At 47.5% G+C, this 26,796-nt stretch overlaps 1 protein-coding gene across 2 annotated transcripts; it reads right to left on the bottom strand.

Moving 5' to 3' along the window:
- Positions 1 to 4,643: 4,643 nt before the first annotated feature.
- Positions 4,644 to 14,789, bottom strand: NUDT7 (nudix hydrolase 7). 2 transcript variants are annotated; one of them, XM_059152819.1, is made up of 4 exons: positions 14,655 to 14,789; positions 12,376 to 12,529; positions 10,094 to 10,252; positions 4,644 to 5,309 (listed from the first exon to the last, which is right to left on the bottom strand). In XM_059152819.1, exons 1-4 carry the CDS (start codon positions 14,687 to 14,689, stop codon positions 4,941 to 4,943), a joined length of 717 nt encoding a protein of 238 aa, XP_059008802.1. In that variant the 5' UTR covers positions 14,690 to 14,789; the 3' UTR covers positions 4,644 to 4,940. The 2 variants fall into 2 exon arrangements, with proteins under 2 accessions (XP_059008802.1, XP_059008803.1); XM_059152820.1 differs by having other exon boundaries at positions 12,376 to 12,416; positions 14,655 to 14,785.
- Between the last annotated feature and the right edge of the window lie 12,007 nt (positions 14,790 to 26,796).

Below are 26,796 nucleotides of genomic sequence, written 5' to 3' on the forward strand. Positions count from 1 at the left end.
ACAGAAATGCATTGACAACCATGATGAAGTACGGAATAAAGGCTTGACAGTATAAAATGAAAAATGAGGAAAGTTATCGTCAAGGAAATATCAAACCAAGGCTATACCTATAAAATAAAAATTTATGGACTTGAATATGAACCCTTTAAAAAGGATCTTTAAATTGCTTCAGGAAATATTTCTTCTTCTTCTACTTGTTTCTGCTAGACTCTGACAGGACGGCCACTGCCTAGATTAAAGACACATTGCCACCAATTATTGGCTAACTAACCTTTCAGCTCTGACTTTTGGGGCTCACTCATCACTATGCATACGGCCCCCAGTGGTTCCTGAGCAAGTATTATGTTCTGGCCCTGTTCAAATTCTTTGGAAAATCTAATAGACGTGACTCAATTCCTTAAGTAGACCACACAAGTCAGAGATTACTGGCCACCCAATGAGATATTGCCTTTGGGTTGGCCATCGATCCCTGCTTCATTTAGTCCAGGGGACATCAGCCTGAGCGGTCTCTTGGCATGCCCATCTGTCCCTTTCTGGGTCATGGCCGGAATAAACACAAAGATACACACATATTAAACAGATAGGCAAAGTGGTGGAACGAAGCTGTGTCCACACTGTGGTGTAGCACGGGTGATTGAATGGCGGGCACACAGGAACAGACACTAAAAATCTGAGTGCTGGTCCACAATGGGAAGGTGCAGGGAGGAGCAGAGTGGTGATGGGGAGCGCAGGATACACACAGACCCCATGAGCAGCCCAAGTACACCCCGTCGAAGACAGCTGGACTGAGTGATGATCACTCTAGTGATTGTATCGAAACCTTGTGCTATTCTCAGATGAGAAACCAACTGGAAACAAGAATAAGACTTCAGTACTGTTTAATTATCTTGTCCGAGGGGTGAAGGAAGGTTTCCCCATCTCGGTTCTTTGACTGGAAAGCGGGCAGCACAAACAGAGTTGTTAAATTAGCAAGTATGCCAGCACTTGCATTTATTAATTGGTCGGTTCCATTTTAATTAAAATCATCCTAGCTAATTAGTCATTTCGCCATGTGCAGCGTCAGCTGTGTAAGCTGGAGGACATGACGAAAGCAAAAACAAACACTGCTCTCCCTCCAATTTATTAAGTTTGTATTGTATTTCCCTCCCATGCAGGGAATCAAGGGAAACATAACTTAACCTTCTGTTCTTGCCTCTGTCCTTATGAAGCAAGCCTCGCCTTGGAGTCAGTGGGTAATCGTAAAGACTATAGGCTCCAAAAAATTCATACATGTGGGTTAGGATATTGACTCTTCCATTTACGAACCATGTGACCAGGGGCAAATATTTAACTTCTCTGGTCCTCAATTTTTCTCTCTAAAAATGGGAATAAGAATAATGCTCACCACAGAGATCTGGTGTCAGGGTTAAAGGTGTCATCAGAGTAAAGGGCCAGGTGTAGCACAGGTGCTTAACCAGTGTTAGTCCCTCTTATCACCACCACTATGCCGTTGCTTGGGTAGCATCTCCTTATCCAGCAGGGCTCAGCTCTGCCACCACCTCTTCTGAGATGGTCCCCTGAGTCCTACATCCGAGTCAGGTGTCCCACCTCTCTGGGTCTCCATGTTTATTCCTATCCCGATACTGTATTTGACTCTCCAGTCTGCATGTGTGGCACACACCTCATTGGTGAGCGATCGTGGTTATTTTAAAAGATTCAAACAAACGCAAGGGGCGCCTGGGTGGCTCAGTGGGTTAAAGCCTCTGCCTTCGGCTCAGGTCATGATCCCAGGGTCCTGGGATTGAGTCCCGCATTGGGCTCTCTGCTCAGCGGGGAACCTGCTTCCTCCTCTCTCTCTCTCTCTCTCTCTGCCTGCCTCTCTGCCTACTTGTGATCTCTGTATGTCAAATAAATAAATAAAATCTTTAAAAAAAAAGATTCAAATAAAAACAGTATTTTTCTAGGATATGGTGTATCTTCAAATGGCTACCAAGTTAGTAGGACATAAACACTTACTAAATTATGTTGGATGTAACAATGTAACAAACCAAATGAGTCAGGTTTTCTTTTGGCCTACATGCACCTGGAAAAAACTACCGAGATGTCAAGGATGCTCACTGTGAACCGAGAAAGTTCGGGAACCTCTGGCATAAAGAAATGATGATGTGCCAAGCCAGAGAAATGACAGTACTTGAGATTATTGTTATACTGTAACCTGGTAGTTATAATCATGCCATAATTACTAGCTGACCGGTAACCGAGCCAGTTTCTACTTCCCAGGCATTGCTCTGAGCACTTAGTTGAGCTTTCAGTCAAGGCGTCACATGTATTCACTCCTTTAATCCCTTCAAAAGGCCTAAAACAAAATGTTTTTTTCTCCCACTGACGGAAGAGGAAACTGAGGCCTGTAGAGAATGAGTCACTTGCTAATGGGTCACCGAACGGGCCGATGCCGGAGCTGGGATTCAGATGTGGGCACCCTGAGTCTCGGACTCACTGCTCTCAACCAGCTGCTCACCGAGGGAGCAGGGAAGCCAAGAAGGAGACCGAGCAGAGCTGTCGGCATGGCACAGTCTACAGAATTGAGGGACTGGAGACAGTAAATGTCTTGGAATGTTCGCCTAGCCCACTTTCTTCAGAAATGCTCCTCCCCACACCCTGATGACTCTCAGGACTCGGAGTTGAGGGCGTTTGTGGTCCCAACCCCCACCCTTGACCATGTCCACAAGTTACAGGAAACCTGCCCGGTGACCCAAGCTAGGCTAAATGGAGCTTCCTCCAGGGACCAGGAGACTGACACACTGAGCTGCATGCCTGTATCAGTCAGCCCAGATGTTGGTTCTTGCCCCAGTAATGGCAGGACGCAAAAGGGCAGGTTTACAACTTCTTGCTTTTGAGGTTACTAGCTGGGGCGCTCCTTCGCCACTGCTATGCTTCTTGAAGCTGATTTGTTCAGTGGTTTTGCAGATTCCCTGAGATCTTTGCCCTGCCAGTAACCTTTCATTTGAGCCAGATTTGCTAGATTTCTGTTCTTTTTAACCGAAGGATGTTTAACTAGAACCCTGAACATAGATGTCCTAAAATACAGGAAATACACTGAAAAAGAAAAAAAAAAAAGGCAAGGGGAGGCAATACCTCCATTGCTAAATACTTAGCCCCCTGAATTGGGTGTCATTCTGATTGTAGACTTGGGCTAGGCCAACGCCTCTTAGAAACCAGGCTGATCTGAGGAGTTCACAAAAACAAACAGTTCGGGAAGACGGCTTTCTGCACTGCCAGAGGGTCAACAACCTACCAGGCAATTACACTGCTGTCAGATTGTAAATACACATTTGCAAATGCCTCTATAATTGCTCGGAAACAGTTTAGGCCTATTCATGCAGGGCCGGTTACTGAATGTTAATGGAGATGCTTGCCCAACATCTGCTTTCAAGGTTGGAGCCAGATTTGTGCCATTTCCCTGCTTATGGGTATAAAGCAGCCGATCGGTCATTTTCCTCTGCCAGCACTCAGGAAAGAAAAACTCTGAAGCCGTGGGCAGTTGCCAGGCTGATCTATGGGTTTGGTGCAGCCATCACATTTTCAACTAGACCAGGACCTTCCTAAAACAGGTTCGGCTTTCTGAAACTCTTGCAGCAGTCGGTAAGATAGGATAATTGCTGTCACGGACTTCAGGTTATGTGGCTTTATGCACTCGTCTCCCTGACCTCATGCAGGATGGTTAACAGTACAGTTAAATGAAGAAATTCCTGCTGACTTGAAGGCACGAGATACGGGAAGGCCCACCTAAGAAACGGTGGGTCTCCAGGGAGGCAGTGCAGAATGTCTGTCTTTCTGACTTTTCATCTGGGGCTTGTGCTCGAAACCAGTGTTTTTCATCCTCTGAAGACAGAGAACATTATCTCTCCCGACTAGTGGGCATATGGGTCTCTGAAATTCCTTCAGTCCAGTTGCTCTGGATGACGACTGCTAAACCCATCAACACCCACGGGCATCTTGTACATGTCACAGAACCCATATGAGAAAGGTCACATTATCCCAAATTCTAACTGCTGGCAACACTTCAAGTTTGGGTGAACATCCATCGAGCCTTTTTCAAGTGTTAGGGGCTATCAGGGTTATGGTCTATCAGGGTTAGAGTTAGCTCTGCTCTAACAAAATGACCACAAATAACAGTGGCAGAAACAACAGAATTTTATTCTTCTCTCACACAACAGGCCCAAGTGAACAGCACATAGGGTGACAGGTTTCTTTACTCTGAAGAGGCATTTAGAGATCCAAACTCCCACCCTCTTTGGGTTTTGCCATCCCCCCAGGCTTTGTCCTCATTTGTATGGTCAAGGCTAGGCCGCTCATAAATCTATGTTGAAGCTTCCCGAAAGGGTCCAAGGAAGCTGGCTTCTCTCTCCCAATTGGAGATGACCTGCAGGGTCAACTTTCACTCACATCCCATTGGCCCAGATCAAGTCCCAGAGCTTAAATTTAACTGTAAGGAATCCTGGGTAATGCCGTTTCTCCTGGGGAGAGAGAAGCTTTGCTCTGACTCTACTGCCAGGGAGGAAAATGTGGATAGCTTCTGATGGCTGGCCAGAAGTTTCTAGTCATGTGGAACAACAGACAGAAAGGTATTACCTCCCATGAATAAAATAAATGCCACATGGTCATATATTCAACAAATATTTATTAAGTGCCTACTATGTGCCCGATACATGTGTAGAAAAGAAATATTAACATACTGTGTTGTGAAATTATGCAACACCATGAACGCATTTTTCCACTTTTGCAAAACCTTTTGCTCTCTTAGGTATTACAGGGCAAGTGGGAAAAAAGCAAGGTCTTTCCCCTTCACGCCGCAGGAGAAATTGTTGTACCTGTCAGTTTCCAGCAGCTCGCATTATTGTTGTTCTTATGGATAAGCACACACAAACTCCTCTCAGTTATTCGGATGGTGGTCTCCTAAGTCATAACTTATTCGTAGCATGCTTCTTTAGTTTCAGGAAGATCTCTTCAGAGGATGAAATTAGATCATTGAGATTAAACTCCATTTCAAAGATGGGTTTTTCCCCCAAAATAATCAAGGCAAGGAACAGGGCAAATTTTGCAGTGATCCCGTTGATTTGGTAAGTGACACCATCTTCCGGGTTTGTGTACTCAAAGCAATGAATAAGAATGTGATGACCACAGCGTGTCAGGTAGTTCTGGTGGTAGACGTGTGGATGCAGGAAATAGTCCAGAGGCACCAGGAACACACTCTTAACTTCGTCGGGATTAGGCTGGGCCTGGAAGTGCTGGTCTAGAAATCCTACAACTGGGGTTATCAGTGTATCGCTCTAAAAGCAGAAAACAAAATACACAAATTAAGAAAACAGTCCAAAGCAGTCAGTGATACAAGGTGGGGAGGGAAGGAGGGAGAATTGCTCCAGACATGACCAGTCAGATCCCCTGTGGAATGGGGGTAGTCTCACCCTTCCTGAGGCAGGATCTGTGAGAGGACTCTGGAAGTGTATTTTTGTGAACATACTGGTATCATCTTTTGGAAGAGCAATCTGGCAATGCTATAAAAATGTGGTCCCTTTGACCTAGCAATTGCATTTGTATAAGTTTATCGGTATGATAAATTCCTACCAGTGAGAAAAGATACAAGACCAAAGCATTTCTTTAAAGATTTTATTTATTTCTCTGACAGGGAGAGCGTGAGCACACAAGCATGGGGAGCAGCAGAGGGAGAAGCAGGCTGTCCTCTAAGCAGGGAGCCCAACACGGGACCCTGGGATCATGACCTGAGCCCGAAAGGCACACGCTTAACTGAGCTACCCAGGTGCCCCTGGACTGAAGCATTATTTGCAACAGCCCCAAAGTCTAAAGTTAGCACTCCTCCACTGATGGGCATTCAGGGTAGGTCAATTAATAGTGTAGCTGTATAATGGGATACTCTGCAGCCCTCAAAATGAACGTGAGACACCTTTCCCTGTCAGTACAGACAAGGATGTACCACTTTATCAACAGAAAAGTGACATATTAACTATGGCATACACCCAATTATGGGAAATTGCATTTATAATTATATATGAACTATTTTACATAACAGATGTTTATGGGGGGGGCGGGGATTTCTATTTATAACCACAATTGCTTGCAAACGAATGCAGGGTGTTATTAAATGAAAGAGCTGCTGGGAATCTCCAGGGGGAGGCCTGGGGTTTAGTGTAGGAGCTGCATAATAATGAGATAAAAGCTGCATAAGCTTGAAGTGGAAAGGCAGAAGAATCTGGAATTCTGAGGGGGGGGGGGCATACAGAGAGAAAGGGGCAGGGAAAAGCCAGGGCCATACCTTGATGCTGGGACAGGAGAGCAGGATAAACAGGTCTGTGGAAAATTCTCAGGGGAGTGACAGCTGAAGCACGTTTAAGAACAGTGATCACTCAGACCATTAACTGAATTAATGGTGAAAGTCCATGTCCAGACCAGGGGTGGAAGACGGGAGCCTAGACTTCAGCCATCCTTTGGGTGGGAAATCTGGGGTCCTAAGTGGCCCCAGGGCAGAAGCGGCATTCTACCAATGGCCATTACCACCTGGCCCTGGGCGAATGCTCAGCCTCCTGGGCCACAGGGCTCCCCACAAGCGGTCTCTGGGAGATGGGGAACACTCGGATGCAAGTGATTTCTTAAGGAAGTGCTCTCAGGACAAAGCAGGAGGTCGGGAGGGAGGCAGGTGAGGGCCCTGCGGGGCATCTGGGGTAAAGTACACCACAGAGCTGGGCTGTCATGCCCCTTAGCACAGCCACTGGTGGAGGACTGTCTGGCCAAGTGCATGAGGCCCTCCAGGCCTCCCGTGAGCAGGAAAGGGTGGAAAGCTGCAGGTGTGAGTTTTCAGAAACATAATTAAGAATATGAAAGGGACATTCTGGACAGAATGCACAGTGTTGGTTCCGCAGGCAGTTTGTGGCTGCTGTCACCATGAAGTGACCACAGCCTCTGGGGCGCTGGTCTAGGACCCAGCACCCTCTCCCTGCTTCTGCACGACAGCATGACGCTGAAGGAGCTTTAACAGTAGAAATCAGAGACCTGTGCAACCTGCTCAAGGTCAGGGCCAGCTAGTACTTGGCAGAAACCGGGATTCACACTCTAGAGCACAGTGCTTACGGGCTCTGATGACACAAACATCACCACATTTCAAAGAGATGACACACCATCCTCGCACATGGCTTACATGCTGCTGTGGAGAGCTCTCAGCTGAGGGCTTCCCAAGGGCTGAGCTGGGAGCACAAATTCATCCTCACTCTATGGGCCAAACTGCTAGGCACGGGTGCGGACAAGCAACTTCGCGTGGCCAGTGCTGGCCCTTGGCCTCGCCTGTCAGAGTCCGAGGAAGTAACTGGTGGGGGAAAAAAATCAAAGCCACAAAGGGAGAGAATGGTTTGAGACTGAATGTTTCAGAAGGGAAGTCAGGCACGTTTAGCATGGTTCAAGTTTAGAGATGTCAGAGAGGCTTTAGAAATCTGCGGATGAAAAGCATGTCTGGACACACTGTTCCCAAAATACAGGTGTCTGTCTTGGAAGGAAAAAGAATGCGGGGTGCTTGGCAGACATTGTGGGACCAAGGAAAGACCGAATTTCAGCCACTTGCTCAGTTGGGATCCCGTGGAGACTGGCTGCTGCTGCGGCCCCAGAGACGAGGCATACTTCAGGGCCCCTGGAAGAGGCCACATGCTTTTAGCAACATTCCCAGGAAAGGACACACCACTGAAAGGCACCAATATGTTTACAGGAATCGAAGCTTCAGAGGGGGCCAAGTGAATAAGAATGAATGGAAACATATCGGCCACACACAGAGGAGGAGGAGACCAGTCTCCTGAGGCCATTGCAAAGAGCAGTACGTACATGTACAGCAAAGGGACGCCGGGGGTGGGCTTGGAGGCCCACCGCCTGCTAATCTGCAGGGCTAGCACAGGTGGCAAACAGCCAGCAGCCCCTCCTCAAGCTCTGACACCCAAAAACCTCTGCGGACATCGCCATGTTCCCCGGGGGACAAAATCAGCACGAATTAAAAACCACTGGATTAGGTTCTGCTTTTAAGTAGTCTAATCAATTACACTTTTGTAATTTTTTCTTGCACTAGATTTTTTAGTACATTTTGCACTACATTTAGAAGATCTGCAAGGTCCGAAGAACAAACCCACCCTCGCCAGCACTTCCAAACACAGGATACCACTCTTGAAAGCCTTTGTTCATTCTAACTTCTCGATAATGTGACTGGCATTATCATATCAAGAGGAGGTCATTTTAGAAAGCTCCTGCGAAGCCTCTGGCCCACCGAGATCTGAAGACCAGACATTCTCCTGTGGAGACTATTGTATTCTGCCCCTCACAGGCAGGACTCAGTAGCTCCCGGGTGCTTTGGAAATGGAGTTACTCTTGTGGGAACTTTCTACCAAGAGGGTTCAATTTGTTGACAGAGTTTTAAAATAAATCCTCCCGAACAGGCCAGGGGATTTGCAGAAGCTGAGCAGAGGGGTTCCCATTAGAAAACATAGTTGCCTCGGAAGTGACGGATACATTTCTTGGCCTAATCCCACGTCTTCTCCTCTCATTTAGGAAGCATTTATTTGAGAGGCCATTAGTTTCTCCCAAACGAAATCTCCCTTGAGTGGTGACCTTTCTGTTTTGAAAACGGACCTATTAAGATGGAGGCTGAGCATCACCGACCATGACAACATTGTGCCCCCGAGACCGGGAGGCAAATAGAACACCAAGGATGGTGAGACCCACTGGTTTTCGAATTGTTATGCGTCAGTGCGACGCTCCTCTGGAAAGGAAAATGCACCTGAAAGTCCAATGTATAAAACATACAGTCTCTCCCTACTTCCAATATGTGATTAGAGCACTGCCCTCCGAGGTGTTATTCCCCCAAACTCAAAACCCTAGCGTGACCATGAGGAAAACATCAAATAAATCCAAATGGAGAGGCATTCTACAATATACGTGACCAGAGCACCTCAGAAGTATCAATGTCACAAGAGTAAGGAAAGTTTAAGAAACTGTCACAGACCAGAGACTAAGGAGATGTGACAACCACATACAATATGGTATCCTTGATGTGATCCAGGACAGAAAGGAAGACATTAGTAGAAAAATTAGTAAAAGGCAAATCAAGTGTGGAGTTTAGATAACAGCAGTGTACTAACGCTGGTTCTTAGTTGTGACAAGTAGACACCAGTGGCGGGAGATGTTAATGATAGGAAGAAATGGGTTTGGGTATATGAGAAGTCTCCGTAGTATCTTTCCAACTTTCTGTAGATCTTTACCTATTCAAATATTGCAAGTTTATATTAAAAATTTTAAACCAATAAAATAATGCTGTTATCCAAGCACAAATTGACAACATTTACTCCTTCTAAAGTCAATTAATGCAAGTCATAAGCTCATGTGAAATAAGATCTGGATATCATATCAGCCCCAGAATTCATTTTGTTGCTTTCATGGTTTGTTTATTTGTTTTTCATGTATACAATCAAGGAAATCCTGATTCATAGCAAAATGTAGTTACAAACAGTAATAGTTCTTAGATAGCTTGCCTAGTGATCTCAGGGTACTGCTCAATTAACATGATATGGAGAAGCTTGATTCCAAAATATGTATAAAAATGAGTACTCAGGACAAAAGTAAGGCACTGGTGGCCTCCAAGAGGCTAAAATTTGGAACACGGCATGCTCAAGTGTGTGATATTTTTTTCAAATGAGTTCTCAAAAGAAATGTATATTGGCAAAAAACAAATGTCAACTGAATCTTAAAGAATTATGAAGCATCTATGGGGTTCTACAGAATCCAGTTTGAAAACCACTGATGGAGTTCAGTCCTTTCATTTCTGGATGGGGTAAGAGGGGCCCAGACGGGCAAAGGGGCTTGCTTGCTCAAGGCCACTTAGCTCACAAGGAGCAAAACCCACATAAGAGCGAGGCAAAACCCACATAAGAGCGAGCACTTAGCTCACAAGGAGCAAAACCCACATAAGAGCAAGCACTATCTTGCTTGGCCACATGTGGAATGCTAATGATCACGGGTCCACTGGGTGGCCATGAGAGCGGAAGCAAGCCAGGTCCACTCCAGCACTTACGTCAAGCAGATATGGCACCAGGCAGCAGACAGTCTCCACTTGATGAGGATGTAGCCCTACTTCCTCCTGGGCTTCCCGGAGCGCCGTGGCCACATCATCCACATCTGCGGGTTCAGACTTGCCTCCAGGGAAGCAAACTTCTCCAGGTGACCTTCGTAGCTGGGTATCAAAAAGAACAGAGCTTCCATTTGGGATTCCAGTGCTGGTACCACGCCCTCATTCAGTAAGTCGTTACTGAACTTCAATTTTGTGCCACACACCACTCCCACCCTGGTGGTAATAAGAGGCGGGGAGTAAGACCCCCCCCCCCACAATTTTTTACTTGAATCCTTTTAAAAGAGGACTTTTGAGAACTTCCTTCACTTGTAATTTTTCTCTACTTGCCCCTCAAAGATCCCATATGCACAAAAACATATCTACGCTGATGGGAGGGAAAGGCCAAAAAAGAATGAAAAGGGCAATGTTATCAGTAGACAGCCTTGACCGAGGGCTTACCCTGCTCTGGACATGCTGCTTCACAAGTTTTTGCACTGAGCCCTCAGAACAGGGCCACATGTTGGTATTTTTTTTTAAGTTTTTTTTTTTTTAGTTGAAGTGAAATTTACATAATCTAAAATGAACCATTGTATTTATTTTTTATTTTTTAGAGAGGGAGAGAGAAAGTGAGTGGGTATGGGGGTTGGGGGGCAGAGGGAGAAGGAGACTATGAAGCTGACTCTGCTGAGTGTGGAGCCCAGCGTGGGCTTGATCTCAGGACTGTGCGATCACCCAGGCTAACTTGGCTCTAGGTTCCAGAGCTGGTGGGAGAGCCCACAATGAAGCAGAAGAGTGAGGACAGGTGCTCCTTCCCCATTTACTGGGAGGAAACCCATGAACCCTACTTGTATGACTTCAGGGAGAGGTGTAGCTCCAGCAACGCCTGGGAAGGAATTTCTTTAGATAGGTGTTGAGATTTAAATACTTTTTTTTGTTTTTAATGTTATCTTTGCACACCAGAGTTTATGGTCTAAGATGATTCTCACATAATGCATGGGTGAAAAAGAAACCAGAGATCCATTTCGGTCTTGCCTCAGTTGTCTACATTATTATTTGTCTGATAGTTCGAAAAATAACACTGACATCCTTCTCCGCTCTTTGGCAGAGCAGAGAACAGACCAGGTCCCCTGGTTTCCTGTTAGGTTATCTCTTGTTGGAACCTAGATTTTCTTACCTCCTGTGTTTATGTGACTGTTGCCTGACCCAGACCTAGAAGAACCCAAACCCACAAAACTTCAGCTGATTCCTTGGCTTTCTTTTCCCCCCTCAGGGGATACTGTTCACTGATGTTCTGCTTCGAAAGCCATACTCTTATGGCCCATTTTCTTTTTTGTACTTGGATAACTTTGAAGTTACTGGTTCCCCAGCTTTTCCTCAGAAGCCCCTCAACAGCAAAGGAGAATGACTATATATATCCCGGGGTGTACCCAAGGGAACTCCATTCCCAGCCCAGCATTTCTTTAAAAGTAGAATGGTTTCTCTGAAAACCTCAGGCCTTGCCTGCTAATGGCAATAGTGAGGGCAGTTGAAACTGACCAGAATCCCTGCCCAGTGCTGGAGTGGGTTTAGGTGCTTTCCATTTGTTTCCCTGGGAAATCCTCTCAGTAGCCCTACAAAGCCAGCAGGAGTATTCTGTCCTCCCTCTGCAAGTAAAGAGATCATAGCACAGAGAAGTAACTAGGACAAACTCACAGAACTGGCGAGGAGAGAGCCTGCATTCAAACACGGACAGCCAGCTTCGGTGCCCAGGCTGTTAATTTCTGTGCTCTAGAATTTCCACATTGTACCTGGGGTGGAAGGCCTAAAGAGTGGCTGTTGGCAGTGGCACTGTACCCTTCATTCCTGCCATCAGGGACATCTGGGGAAATCTGTGGTTGTCACAAAGGGGTGTGGGTGTCTGTATTATTGCCCCTAGTGCCTATAGCCCATGGATGATCTTGAACATTGCACAATGCACAGATTAGCTCCCTCGGCAAAGAGTTACCCAGCCCAAAGGCCAGTAGCACCAAGATTAAAAAACCCTGGTCTAAAAGTATTTCAAATTACTTGCTAGCTAAATTACTTATCTTTCTAAAACGTCTCCCCCAAAACGCCATGTTACCCTGTGGCTTCTTGGGCCCCTGAACACAATCTTAAAAGTTCACTTGAGAATCCATAGCCCCAAAATGCGTGCAAGTGGCAAAAAATTTTTGTGAGGTTTTCAAATGTTCTGGAACTTGAATGGCAGGAGCCTTTTGGTCACCTACCTTCTCCGACCGGAGGGTGAACAACAGTTGGAGTTTTCCTTCTTTGGCCAACAATGGTAAAAGGACAGAATATTTGTTAGACGACAAGTGAGAATATTTGGTTCCAACATCATGCTTTTTTAAGCGGGCCTTAGCATCATCTATCAAACTTTTTCTAAAATGGAAACAAACCAAACATTTTAGTAACCAGAGTTAGGATAAAAAGCTCCTAGTCCTGCCTATGTTTCTGTTTCACTGTGTGTCTTGGAGCTTACCATTTCTGACTCTCACTAATTTTTTAATAGCACAGCAGAAATGATAAACCCAAATCACATGACTGTTGGCAAGATAAAGTGAGCAAAAAAGTACTAAGAAGACAGTTTAGTACACAAGGGCACTTTGAAACTTAAGTAGAAATTATGGTAAAATACTCTTTCAGTGATGCAAGAGTTCAATGTTGAATTCGTAAGTATATTCAAGTAAGACAGGTTTGGTAAACAAGTCACTGTAAGGTTAGACAACTGTCAGGTAAAAGACTTTTTCTTAACCTGGCCCTTATGTTATCAAACCCTTATGTCTTCAACTGCCTTATAACAGTGGTTCCCAAACTTTAGTGGCAACAGATTCGCCCAGAGGGCTAGGCCCACCCCAAAACTGTGGCTCAGTATGTTTGGGATGGGGCCTGGAAGTTAGCATCAAACTCCCAAGCAATGGTGATGCTGATGTTGTGAATCAGGGGAACCCACTTTGAAGACCATTTCTGATAATGTGCAAGTATCTGGATTCATAATAAGCACACTGGGTGCCCTGAATACATGACGGTGAATGTGTTGGTCCTTTTGACTGGTGTATTTTGTTGCTGGTTTGTGTAGTAGTTTAAATAGAGTTCCCCCAAAATTCATGTCACCCAGAAGACTCAGAATGTGACTGTATTTGGAAATAGTATCTCCGCAGATGTAGTTATGGATCTTGAGATGAAATCATCCTGGGCTCTAAATGCAGTGATTGGCATCCTTGTAAAAGGAGAGAAAACACACACACACACACACGGGGAAGAAGGCAACGTGAAGACATGGGCAGAGACAGAAGTGATGTTACCCCAAGCTCAGCAACATCAACATCCATCAGAAGCTGCCAACGGGCAGGAAGGGTCAGACATCCAGCCTAAGAACTATGGAAGAATAAATTTCTGTTGTTTTAATCCATCACATCTGTGCTACATTGTTAGGGCAGCCCTAGAAACTAACAGTTCGGTTTTCATTTTTCTGGGGGAAAGGCAGTCTTGCATCATGAGCGAAATCAGAAATTTAAGTCAGGCAGAACTGGTTTTCAGATGCTTAGGAATAACCTCGCCGAGCCTTGCTTTCCTCATCTGTGACACGCTTGGAGCTATTTGTGAGCGTGTGATGACACTGTTCACATACTGTGACTGGCACTCCGCCAGGGCCCGGCGAACAGTAACCACTGCATCAATGGCATTAGATCGCATTAGATGGGCAGTGGTTTGTGGGAGGTGTCTGCTACCCTGTGCCTCTGTCTGTGTGGCGGGTTGCTCCTTTAAAGTGGCTGGGTGACAGCGGTGGATTTCAAAAAAACGACCAAACATCTAAAAAGAAGCACAGCATGCTGGCACTGGAGCGGATGCCGGGGTGCATCCCATGCGCACCGGCCTGCGTCCAGAAAACCGGCCCGCCAGTTTGCCGCGGGCCGACTGACTGTGACTTTTAAGAGGCCCCCAGAACTGGCCGGAGGGACCAGCAGTAGCAAAAGTCTGCAAAACCGTGCCTGTCCATATTTGGGGCTGGTCCTTGGAAAAGCCACCACGAAAACACGATAGCAGCAGCCTCCCGGTTCTGAGCACGCGCGCATCCAGCGCACTTTGCACGCTTTTCTCCTTCTAGCCTCACTACAGCCCGGCGAGGCGAGGACTCGATCCTGGCCAGGCCCAGGGAGGGTAGCAACTGAGCGACCCAGGGTCACCTCTGCAAGTGGCCACCGGGGCCTTGAACCCGGCCGCCTGGCGCAGGCTTGTGGTTTCTGGGGTCAAACTCCAGAGAAGCTCTGGGCTGGGCAGGGGGGCACGGCCTGCCCGCGGGGAAGGGGCGCGAACTCTGAGGCTGGGTGTGAGCCCGTGGGGCCACAGCTCGGCCGCCCCGGGCCCGCGAGCAGCCACGTAGGCTAAGCGCCGCGAGCGCAGGCTCTGCAGGTAGGCAGGTGGGCTCGGCAAGAACAGACCCCGGCACCGCGGTCAAGGCTGGGCCAAGCCCTGCTCGGGGCGCCAAGGGCGGGGGAGGCTTTACCTGAGCCGCTCCGGGGATGCACAGAGTCGTGACATCTTCTCGGACAAAGTTTGTTTCCGGACGAAGACGCCTCAGAAGCCCTCAGCTGGGCGGGCATGCGCAGAGCAGCCGCGGCCTGGGGCTAGAGGAGAGGCGGGGCCTAGAAGGTGGGGCCTAGGAGGCGGGGGTTGAGGCGGGGCCTACGGCTAAGAGAAAGGGGCGGGGCGGAGGGAGGAGCGGGGCGGAGGGAGGGGCGGGGAGGAGGGTGGGGCTTAGGGCGGGGCGGTTTGGGGTTGCCCAAAGCGGTCTCTGCTCAGCAGCTTAATCTTCCTCGGAAGGAGAAGCGAATGAGGAGTTCTAAGGCTGATCGTTGTAAAACGAGGGAAGGGGAAAAAACGCACAAATGTAGTGCTGGTGGTTTGAGAGGATTCTGATACCCGCATTCACTGTCGCTAGGAGGTTAAGTTGGTTCAACTTTTCTGAGCAGCAGTTCACGGAGCGCCTACTATGTGCTAGCATGATGGGGATCCCACAGCGAGCCAAAAGACCGGTGGCGCCTACAGACAAGTGGGAGAGAGAGAGAGGGAGGTGGATCAAACCGTTGCATAGATAAAGCAGAGACCTTGAATCCTTGAAGAGCATATGAGGGAGAAACGCTGGGGAACCCGGTCAGAGAGGGCTTATCAGAGAAGGTGGAAATGGGGCGGACCTGGAAATCAGCTGTGCACCAGGTGTGGTACTCGGACCAGAGCGTGAGCATCAATTACCTGGGCGTTGTTAAAAATGTACATTCTGGGGACACCCCCCCCCCCCCAGAGCTGCTGGGTCAGAAACTGGGGGTAAGCCTCAGCAGTCTGGGCTGTAAGGGGAGCATGATCATCAGAGAGCTACTGCAAGGTATGTGGGGAAAGTAAGTAAGGGAAAGAGGCAGGGGAGAGGCTTCCAGGAAGAGAACAAGTCTGTGCAGAGACCCCAGAAGTGGCTAGGAAAGAGTGAGTGGGAGGAAGCCTGGTTTGAGCTGACACTTCTAAGACACCAGACATCAGGGAATTAAAGCCAGGCTAACTTCTCCATCAGGCAGAGGCACAGGAGGTATGATGCTTGGGGCCCACAGGAACTTTTGGGGTCTCTCAAAAAAACAAAATTTATATTCTTTTAAAATCAGAAGGAGAGGGGCACCTGCATGGCTCATAAGCATCTGCTTTGGACTCAGGTCCTAGGATGGAGGACCTAGTTGGTCTCCCTGCTCAGCGGGAAATCTGCTTCTCCCTCTCCTGCCCCTGCCCACCTCCTGCCCCCTCTCAAATAAATAAATGAATAATCTTTAAAAGCAGCAGAAGAAAATGAGTATAATGAGAAGCAATATGAAATAATGAATGCAGCCTGGGGTATATCCTTCCATATACCAGCGGAGTCATAAAATACAATTGTTTTGTTTCATTTTATGGAGGAAGGAGTCCTCAAAAACAAAATTTCCTAGAGCCCCGTGAAAGTCACAGGGTGGTCTTTGATCGTGGGATGGTTGAGCCACAGTTCCTAAGATCTTGAAACCCACTCAGCTCAGCTCAGATGTTCTACTGGCCAGTCCTTGCCGAGGCTGGAAGAACCCAAACTGAAAGCTTGATGGCATCCAATTGACAATGTTGATGGCACTTTCACCCACCTTGGTGACTTAATCTGAGCAACCACATGATGTAGAGTTATTTCCATAGAGCCATTACCATCCTCACTTTCCAGATTAGGCAATACAAACATGTCTTGTATAATGTCACATGGCTATGGTTCAAGGTTAGCTGGTTCTGACCTTTGCGTTCTTTTATTTTGACACCACTTCCCAGAGGCAACTGACCTGTGAATTTGTGGCTCTGGTTGTGAGTGAGGAGGTAAATTAAACCTCTCCTCCCATATCCACTATGTAGCAGCTGTGGGCTAGCCATGTCTAACATGGGGCCCCGTGACCTCTAAGGCCTCCCAGTCTATGGGGGATGATAATAAACATGAGCCTCAGCTCTCATAATTCCGTGTGTTCTCAGCTCTGGATGAGAAGGGTTGCGAGTGTGGTTCAGAAGATTAAGGTGAGAGCTGAAAATCATTGTCTGAGGCTTTTCTTTGCTCTTCTTTTTAGACCTCCTTTGATTGAATCTTCATTTTGTTGGTGAGTGAAATGAGGCTCAGAATGGCTGAGTGTCTGGCTCTTGTTCAGCCAGAAGCTGGCTTTTGACCCCACCCGCTGAGCTGCAGCTGGCGCTGTAGTGGGGTCCCAGAGATATGTGGGATTTCAAGAGCCCAAGATGGGAAGCCGACATTCTGGGCAGAGGGAACGGTGGAAGCCAAGCTTGGGTGAAGAGTCCTGTTCCGAGCGGAAGGCAGGGTAGCCGAGCTGGAACAAGAAGGGATGCTCTGCAGAGTAGCGCTCCGGGAAGAGAGAGAAAGGCTTTGGAAGCCAAAGCAAAATGGAAGTTGAACTTCTTCTTGAAGAGAAAGGAGTATCAGAGCAGGGGTTTCCAGAAAATCTCTGTGGAAGCTGGGTGGGGAAGGACAAAGTGGGGAGAAGCCAGAGGTGATCAGAGGGGTCTCCCAAAAGTCTGGGCCCAAGGAGCAGAAAAAGATGTTTTAAACTTACGGGAAAATTCACACACTCCCCAGATCAGAAAGTCAGAGTGTGGCAGGGGTTTGGGTCGCTTTAATGCATAACGCGGCATCCCAAGATGCTCTGCTGTATGCCAAGGCTATACATCTTCTTTCAAGATCAGAAATTCTGCTGTAAAAATACTTTTGCAAGACTGGAAGCCACAGCACAGGGAACATCGCAAGGTGAAATGCATCATAATAAGATTATATATGTATGGTGTGTGTCTGTCTCTGCACCTACAAAACAACACAGGCTTCAAGGTTAATCGGCAGTGTGTTTTAGGGCAAAGATCTTGTCTCTGTAGAGTTTGCACACAGATTTGTTGGCAGTGACATAGTTCTGGAAAATGTGCTGAAGAGAGGCAAAGCTGTGACAAGGTCCAGGCCAGCCTGCAAAGCTCACACCTCCCTGGTGCAGTTCCATCAGAGAAGCACATCCCAGGTGTGGGGGTTGGGGGAGGGGCTTATCTGCAGTCCACCCACCTGGAAGCTTTATTTGAGCAGTACCTCATGGCCAGCAGGGGTGGCACAGAGATAAGAAAATACCAATCAGCCTTCAGGAGCAAAGGATGTCTGAGGAAAAGACAGCAAACAATTAGCTTTAATGCCAGTTAAGTGCTTTAATCCAGAAAAAGGGCTAAATGCTCTGGGGAGTGAGGAGCAGCACCGAACAATGAATTCTGCCTGGACGTAGGCAGTGGGGTCTAGGTAGGCTGTGGAGAGCCGGTAAGATCCTAGGGAACACTTAGCACTGGAGCATTATTTTTCTAGGCAAACTGAGTTTCCTCTTGTCCTTCTTCAGTTTGCAGGAAGATCCCCAAATTCTTGGAAGCAGACACTTCCCCCTGCCAGCTCCCAGGCCCATCCTCCATCAACTCTCCCCCACCCCCATGTCAGACTGAGTTAAGGAGCCACAGCCTTCCCCTCTTTTTGGGAGAGGGAGTTGAAGGAATTCTTTGAGGACTAGGTTTATTTATTTTTTTAAATGATTTTATTAATTTATTTGACAGAGATCACAAATAGGCAGAGAGACAGGCAGAGTGGGGGGAGGGAAGCAGGCTTCCCACTGAGCAGAGAGCCCAATGCAGGGCTCCATCCCAGGACCCTGAGATCATGACCTGAGCTGAAGGCAGAGGCTTTAACCCACTGAGCCACCCAGGTGCAAGGACTAGGTTTAAAGAGGAACTTCTCTAAGGGTCAGGGGTCCTCAGCATCAGAATCATCTGGGGGCCAGGATGCTGCACGGACAGCTCAGTGTCCCAACCCCCACCCCACAGGTACTTATCTCAGGGTAAAACTCACCTTGGAACATGCATTTCTGAGCAAGCTGCTAGGTGATTCTGCCGTGAAGCCTGAGGACACTGGCTTAAGGTTTCCCAAAGGAGGCATTTGACATTGAGAATCAAAGCCACCTCCTTCCAGCACTTGCTAATATAGCAGCCTCAGAAGGAAGGACAGAGGGTGGTTCCCCCTGCCAGCAACTATAATTCTTGGTACCATTGGAACACTCTTCCTTTCTGGTCTTGGGTGTTGACAGTTGAGACAGATGTGTCTGAGGAGAGGCTCCAGGGAAGCTGAGCGGATCATTTAGTAGACAGTAGGCTGGGCTGGTCGGATTCCTACATGATGCGGCCCTTGAGGTTTTTTCTTTTTTTTTAAAGGCCTGTTGGTTCAGTACATTCTCGGGTCAAGTGCCCATTCTTGGCTAGGCAGGGAGCTGGGTGTTAGAGATACGGAGACACAGAGAAGTTGGTCTTTGCTCTGGAGGGTTTGGTGTCAGATATGGCAGTGAGTAGTTTTGGAGTGTGCAAGAATCTCCTGGAACTGATTAAACATGGAGGTTCTGGGGTTGTGACCTCAGGGATACTGACTCAGGTGAGGCCTGAGCATCCGCATTTGTGTCCTGACCTTTGGGTAATTGTGGTATAAGCGTATGCTTCGAAGTGGGGAGAAATGGAACTTGAATCTTAAAATAAAATAAAATAAAACAAAACAGTAAAATAAAATAAAAGTGGAAATCAACCCAGCCCAGGAAGTCTGGGTAGGCATTTGAGCCACAAAGTCAGTTACCTGAGACAGCCCTTGATTTTTGGCAGCAGGTGTAGAGTAGGAATTAAAGGTTAAGTAGGGATTACAGGGAAATGCTATTAGGACTGCCCTAGATTACAAAAACATAAATTGCTGAGAATTTATTTCCAAGCACCGCAAATGTGATTTTTCAAAGTAATTCATGGTGTTTTCATCCACATTTAATTTTCATTGTGTTACAATAAAACAGATACATGCTTGCATATTAAAATGGGTTAAAGTTCTGCGTTTCCATGAGCCAGGCTGGCAAAAACAAAAAACAAAAAACAAAAAAACCACGAAAACTGTTGGGCATGCGTCATTCATTTGTTTTATACTATTGCTGGTTCTCATTTCTATGCCCCGTTAGAAATGAGATAAAGATTAGTTATGTTTGATTCCTTTACTGTCATGTAATCTTTGTGTAATGGAACCATCAAGTAGGTTTAATTACCAGTAGCAACTGTGCTGGGAAATTTGTAATCTGAATGAAGGCTCCGTCTCAGACGCAGGGAATGGCGTGACCGTGCCGCACAAGGAGGAGCAGTCTGGTCCCAATTAGCTTGCGAATGAATTAGTTGTGAAATTGGCTTAAGATTTTTCCAGCGCGTGCGGGAAGCTCTGTCTGTGAAGGGATCACAGACTCTGCTCCACTGGGAATTCACCCTCCGTGTCTTCACCACTCCACCCTGGCTCAAGTCTCTTGCCTTTACAAGTGTGTGTGGTGCGGGGGAGGCAGAAACTCAGGTCCCTCCCCAAATCCAGATGCCCCCACTCAGCTGTCTTGATGCCTTATCCAACCCATTCTTGACGCCGCAAGAGAAACCATACTATCTGCGCTCTGCTCTCGGGAACCATACCCTCCCTGGCAGGCAACCTCTCCTGGTGTAACTGGTATACACACTGGTGGGTGGGCAGACAGACAGACGGACAAGCCCTTTGAGAAGATGCCGCCAATTCATTGCTTGAGGTCTTTGCTTGAGGTCTTCGGTAGAAGCCAGAAAAGGACACAGGCTGTTTTGGAGCAATTTCAAGGGTCTGGTGGTGGAGGGTTATGCTTCTAGCGGCGCTGTCCGGTGGAACTTTCTGCAGTGAGGGAAATAATCTTTGTGTTCTCCAATGCAGTGGCCGCCAACCAGATGTGCGTCCTTGGTGTGCCTAAAGAACCAAAGTATTTTTTAAAAATATTTTATTTATTTATTTGAGAGAGAGAGAGAGCGTGTGAGAGGGGAGAAAGTCAGAGGGAGAAGCAGACTCCCCGTGGAGCTGGGAGCCCGATTCGGAACTCAATCCTGGTACTTCAGGATTATGACCTGAGCTGAATGAAGGCAGTGGCCCAACCAGCTGAGCCACCCAGGCGCCCAAGAACTAAAATATTTTTTTTGAAGAATTTATTTATCTATTTGACAGAGAGAGAGAGATCACAAGTAGGCAGAGAGGCAGGCAGAGAGAGAGGGGGAAGCAGGCTCCCTGCTGAGCAGAGAGCCCGATGCGGAGCTCGCTCCCAGGACCCTGAGATCATGACCTGGGCTGAAGGTAGAGGCTTACCCCACTGAGCCACCCAGGTGCCCCTTATTATTATTATTTTTTTAAAGAATTTATTTATCTATTTGACAGACAGAGAGATCACAAGTAGGCAGAGAGGCAGGTAGAGAGACAAGAGGGGGAATAAAATATTTTAAATTGTATTTACTTTCAGGTAATTTAAATAGCCATGTGTGTCTAGTGGCCAGCAGTTAGCACAGTCTGAGGGTCATAGTTTCTGAGTTTCCAGCCGTCTTGCAACCTTCTTGGAAATATCAGCTCGAGTACATAATGTTTAGTTAAACACATGCTTTGGGGAAAATTCTTAGAAGTTTCTTCGTGGGGTATTTTGGGGGGCTGGAGCCCAGAAGCAGGCATCTTTATTAATTCTTTTCTTCCACAACGACAACAAATGTGAGCTCACCTTCCCCCCAGCGGGCACCACTGGCTCCTGTCCTAGCCCCTATCACATAGTGAGGATTTGCATCAGGCCTCTAGATTTACCCAAGACAAAAAGCTGTTAGCTATGAAAGTGCTTATTTGTTGCTGCCTTCTTCTCCATGGCGTGAGCTGTCTTGTCATGTGTCATACCTGTCGTTAAATCAGGTGTCATACCTGTCGTTAAAGACAGGTTCGTTCTTTCTGGGGGGCCCTAGGTGGTTCAGTTGCTTAAGCATCTGCCATTAGCTCAGGTAGTGATCCCAGGGTCAGCAGGGAGCCTGCTTCCCCCTCTCCCTCTGCCCCTCCCCACCCACGTTCCTTCTCTCTCTCAGTCTCAAATAAATGAGTAAAATCTTTGAAAAAAAAAAATTTGATGTTTTAGAAGGGGAAATACGGTATTTACCATAGTGGGATCCAAGCAAACACAGGCCCGTCAAGTGCTCTGTGGGAGAGCGTCACAGTCAGATAAGTTTGGGAAAAGCTGTGTTCGACCCTCTCTTGCCGATTTATGATCTGTATTAATGTGGCAGCGTTTCCAAAAAGTACAGCTGTAAAGAAGTCTCCTTTCTTTTGCTTTTCTCTGAAGTGTTTGGCCTCAGAATTCTCTTTGCCCCCATAATAGCCGCTAGCACGGATTCGAACTAGTGTTTTGCTGAAGGCAGGCTGGGTGGTGCGGCATCAGCTTGATGAGCAGGGGTGTAGGGGAAGGATGGATTCTTTCCTCCTGGGGATAAAGAAATCTTCATGGGGAATCCTGATCTGCTGCCCCAAATACTGCCTAAAACACCCCCATTCCTTTTTCCCTTAACCTACTTTATTTCTCTTCAAAGCACTCATGACTGGATGATATGTTAATTTTGCATGATTCCCTGCCTCTCCCCACTAAAACCTTAGCTCCGGGAGACAGGAAGCAATGCGTCTTCTCCCCACCACTGTCGCTGCAGGACCCAGATAGCAATACGTAGCTTTTGGCTAAATGTGGAAATGAAGAAAACATTTCAACTGGGCTTTGAAGGAAGGGAGAATTTTATTTTTAAGGTTTTTATTTATTTATTTATTTATTTATTTATTTGAGAGAGACAGAGAGAGAGAGCAAGCGGGGGGCCAGAGGCAGAGGGAGAAGCAGACTCTGCAGGGAGCAAAGATCACAAGGCGGGGCTCAATCCCAGGACCCCGAGACCACAACCTGAGCCGAAGGCAGACATTCAACTGACTGAGCCACCCAGGCGCCCCAGGACAGGAGGATTTTGATGGGCTTTGGTGATGGAGACAATCACTCTAAGAGGAAGGAGACACATGGAGAATAAAGCTCTTGGAGGGTTGTGGAGAAGCTGGCTTTCTTTGAGGACAAGGTGGGCGGCCAGTGGCGAGAGAAAGCCTGCAAGGATACAGAGGCCAGCTGGTGGGGGGGGGGACGGAGGGGAGGAGGGCCACCTTGCTGTATAGGAACAACCACTAAGAGGGGCGAGATGTGGGGGTCACCCTTCTGTCCCCAGAGGGTGCTGGGTTCTCTACCGGGGACAAGACGCTGGGGACAGTGGGCCACCCCCATCTTCTCGCACTCTGGCTGCGTTAGCAGCACACAGCATGCCCAGTGATACACATACATATATGATGTATGCATGCAATTTGTTGTTAGAAATTTTTACTAGACTGCATTCATAATGAACTTGCTTCGCTTTATCTACACGGAAGCAAAATGCATAGCATAAAACATGCACAACCAGAGGTTCACAAAGGACGCTATCCTTATGAACAAGTCTCAGTGGGCCACTCAGGGAGAAGGTGAGTCATCTTTCTGGGAAAAGGCATCTGCTGTCGGGCTGTATTTCCTTTCTGCGTTGTCATTCAGAATACAGATGTGCTCTAGAGGAAGGGATAAAAAGCAGAACATGTTTCTTTTAACGTTGTTTGTCTTTCTTCAGACTCAAAGGTAACATTTTGTTCCCCAGATAGGTGCCGGGCAGCTAAGTAGGCTAATTTGTATAGCCTCGTGGGCAATGAGATGTTTGCAGTGGCCACACCATGCCTCAAACTCTGACCTCGTGTTGAGATTAAAATGTATGTCAGTTTAGTAGAGGTAAAAAGGTACCCCTGGTAACAACCTCCTGCATCGTGGCGGCCCCGGGATGGCTCGTTTCCATTTCCCTCATGCCATGACAATGTTTTATATGCTTTCTATATCAAAAATCGTCATCAGTGACAGCCGCTTATTCTTGAGGGCCCATGTGTGAGGCATTGTGGGAACGCGTGTTCCTTGCTTTACGTGGATGGGCTTAATTAATTCTTATAACCACCCTCCAAGGTAGAGACCTCTCTTTGCTTTTGTAGAGAAACATCCTGAGACCGAACAGATAAACAGGTGAGCAGCAGGGAGCGGGACAGACGGAGCTAGGATTTGCATAAAAGCCACTTCACTCCAATGGCAATATCCACGTATGACATTTTACTCCTTATTGAACATGATTTTTTTGTAATTTTTCTGTATTTTTGTGTCTGTCTGCTACTTAATATATACATGTGTATGTATGTATATGTAATATACATGGCCTCAGATGTCTCTTATTTGTAATGTATACCTTGCCTATTAGAAAGGAGTTTAAGGTGCTTTGCCTGATATTAAAACCAAAGAAGCCTGGAGACACGGACTGTGTAAGTGGGAAAGAGGAGGAAATTGTCCCAGAAATGGAGGCAAGGTGGCAAGATGGTCCTTGCATTCAAGTTTATCTGTGAACTTCCAGGGAGCCGAGGGAGGAAGGAAAACAAGAAGTCTCCTCTCTCTTTTTTTGTCCCGTGTCTACATCCCATTAAATGTTTCCAGCTTATGTTGTCTTTGCATGTCCACAAGCAATAGGCTCTTCTCGCTGCCGGCAAGGACCAGAGCCCCCCTGTTGAACAAAAGGCAGGGCTGAGAAGGATCCAGTATAATCAAGCAGAGCGTGGTCTCCCCAGTCTCCCTGCTCTTGGAGCTACCTCTCTATCAGAGCCAGCAAACGCCCTGGCACTGTCCAAATCTCAGTGGAACCTCAGGATTAGAAGACACACCTTGGACTAGACAGCTGGCGAGAAACGGCCAGAAACTAAGGGATACAGAGCTGAGCCCAAAACCCAGCTCTGGGCTGGCAGCCTGTCCCAGGGCCGAATGGATTATTGGCAGGTCCACAAACCTACGCACACAGGCTTGCCAAGGACTCCTCTTACCACTTCTCCTCTCTGCTGCCGCCACCCTCTACCTTCTACCACCTGGTCAGATACTGATAAAGGAGAAGGAACCCAGGGGAGGTTGCTGGCCCACTGTGGACGCCTGTGGCCTCATAGGCGGCAATGCTGTCACTGTTGGACTCCAGCACTCCCCGAGGGTAGGAGAAATGCCTGCCTGGTTCACTTCAGCTCTCTGACCAAAGACCCTCCATGACCAAAGTTCAGTCTGGCTCCTCAGAACCCTCTTTCTTATGAAGCATCAACCTTGCTCATGCCCCATCCTGTTTCGGGTTGCCTTAGCCCAATTTAAGAAGACTCCTGCTAAGTCAGCTTAGTGGGGATCACCTTACCCTGACACCTGGTCAAGTTCTTCATCCCCCCCACCTTCCAGGTGGAAGTCCATGACCTTATAAGACCTTGACCTTGACCTCCACCGCAAGGTATAAGACATTTGGCAAGAATCCTGGTAAGCCAGTTTTGCAAGAATGCTGCTACCCTTGATGTCACCTTCTAGTAATTTTCCATCCTCTGACTGTCCACTCTGCTCAGTGGCCATGAATCCCCACTTTCCGAGTCGTATTCAGAGCTGAGCCTGATCTCTCTTTGCTGCGGTGAGAGTCTCCACACCCGTTGCAATAGCCCTGAGTAAAGTCTTCCTTACCTTAGTAACAAATGTCAGAATGTTTTTTTTCAGGATTTATGTATTTGTTTTGGAGGCAGAGAGAGAGCGAGAGAGCGCAAACGTGTGCACAAGTGGGAGGGGCCAGAAGACTCCACGCCAAGGGCAGAGCCCAACGGGGGCTCCATCTCAGGAAAATGTCCGAAGGTTTTGTTTAAGGATCCCCAGACGGGAGCAGAGCATGTGGCCCATGATTGAGTGACACATAAGAGTAAGACAGAGAGTGTTTTTATTGAAGGAGCTTTTCCCCTTTCTAGCTGTGTGACCCTAGGTAGATCCCTCAACCTCTCTGACTCGTTTCCCCTGGAAAATGGCAGCGGTCCTTAGAGCTGCCCCAGAGCACTGTGAGGAGGGAGTGAAGTGAGGCGCAGAGTATCTTCAGCCCAGGCTATCACACTCTGTAGGCAGGGAAAGTCTTGGGGTGGGGTGGGGTGGGGGGCAAGGCCAGATCTGCCTGCAGGGCTTTGTGGCCAGAAGAAGGAATGGGGAAGGAAGGAATGGGGAATCCAAGCCTCCGTCTGAAACGAAGCATTATGAACAGTCCCCCAAAGGTGCTGTCCTTAAACTGCCTCTGCTGCCATATTTTTGAAAACTGTGTTTAGGTGGCAGCTGCTGCCACAGGCTTTGTGTTTTGTGATTACTTGTCTCATGAACAGCTGTTGGTTCCTCCTGGATCTCTGTTTACCTAATTTGGTTAGGCTGGTACACAACAAATGGGCTTTGATATGATAAATGGTCCGTGAAAGCACTAGGAGTAGGCATACAACACTCATTTTCCATTCTCTCCGGGAATAAAGGAAAAGGTGACCAGCTGTAAAAAACCACCAGATGAGAGGCGGATTTCTGATGGTCGACCTGCTGGGAGATCATCTCGGCGCATGACCTGCGGAAGTCGCAATAATTTGCAGTTATGTACCAGCCTTTCTCTTAGGACGCACAAACACTTTATAGATATTGCCCTCCGCTCAGTGAGGCAGGGATGTGGAGATGTTAGTATTTTGCAATTAAAAAGTCATCTTAAAAGAAACACTTTAATAATCTTTCTCATGCTGCACATTTGAGAAGCTGCTCAAGCCGATGTTTCGGGACGTGTTACCTGATCACGTCCCCTGAACACCTAAAGGCTTGGGGCTTGCATGCGTGTTTCTACATCGGTCTGCTTGTTAAATTCTGGAGCAGTGCGGCTCTGGTTTCCCTCAGATGTGTTAGAGCAACAGGGCTCTAACCCATCCATCTTTCAGAACCAGCCATACCTTGGGGAGTCCTGAAGGTCAAGAGAAATAATGGTGACCGACGCCTTGTTTAGGTCCTCCCTACATGCTGGCTCAAGGCATGTATCTTACTGAGGGCTGCTGGGCACAGTATCTCCTTTCCATGTTTCAAACTTCTTTCTAGAACAGAGACCAGGGGCGTTGCCAGTGGCTAATGAGAGCCAATCCCCTGCCCCAGGGAGTATGGCAAGGTCCTCTGCTAGGATCCCTGAGAAAAGTAGGTTTTTTAAATCCTGGTTTTTGAAAGCCACTAACACCATATGACTTCGGGAGAGTTATTTACCCTCTGCGAAACTTTCCTTTCGCTTTATCAAAAATGCTTGCCTTCTGACAGTGTTGAGAATTACTG

Source organism: Mustela lutreola, chromosome 16, assembly GCF_030435805.1.
Source record: "Mustela lutreola isolate mMusLut2 chromosome 16, mMusLut2.pri, whole genome shotgun sequence".
Taxonomy (NCBI): domain Eukaryota; kingdom Metazoa; phylum Chordata; class Mammalia; order Carnivora; family Mustelidae; genus Mustela; species Mustela lutreola.

Excerpts from the sequence above, each read along its gene's own strand:
- NUDT7 (XM_059152819.1), bottom strand. The coding sequence starts at position 14,689 with ATGTCACGACTCTGTGCATCCCCGGAGCGGCTCAG. Across the intron at positions 10,253-12,375 it reads TCACCCTCCGGTCGGAGAAG|CTACGAAGGTCACCTGGAGA; the intron begins GTAGGTGACCAA and ends TTTGATACCCAG. Across the intron at positions 5,310-10,093 it reads TGGTGCCATATCTGCTTGAC|AGCGATACACTGATAACCCC; the intron begins GTAAGTGCTGGA and ends TTCTGCTTTTAG.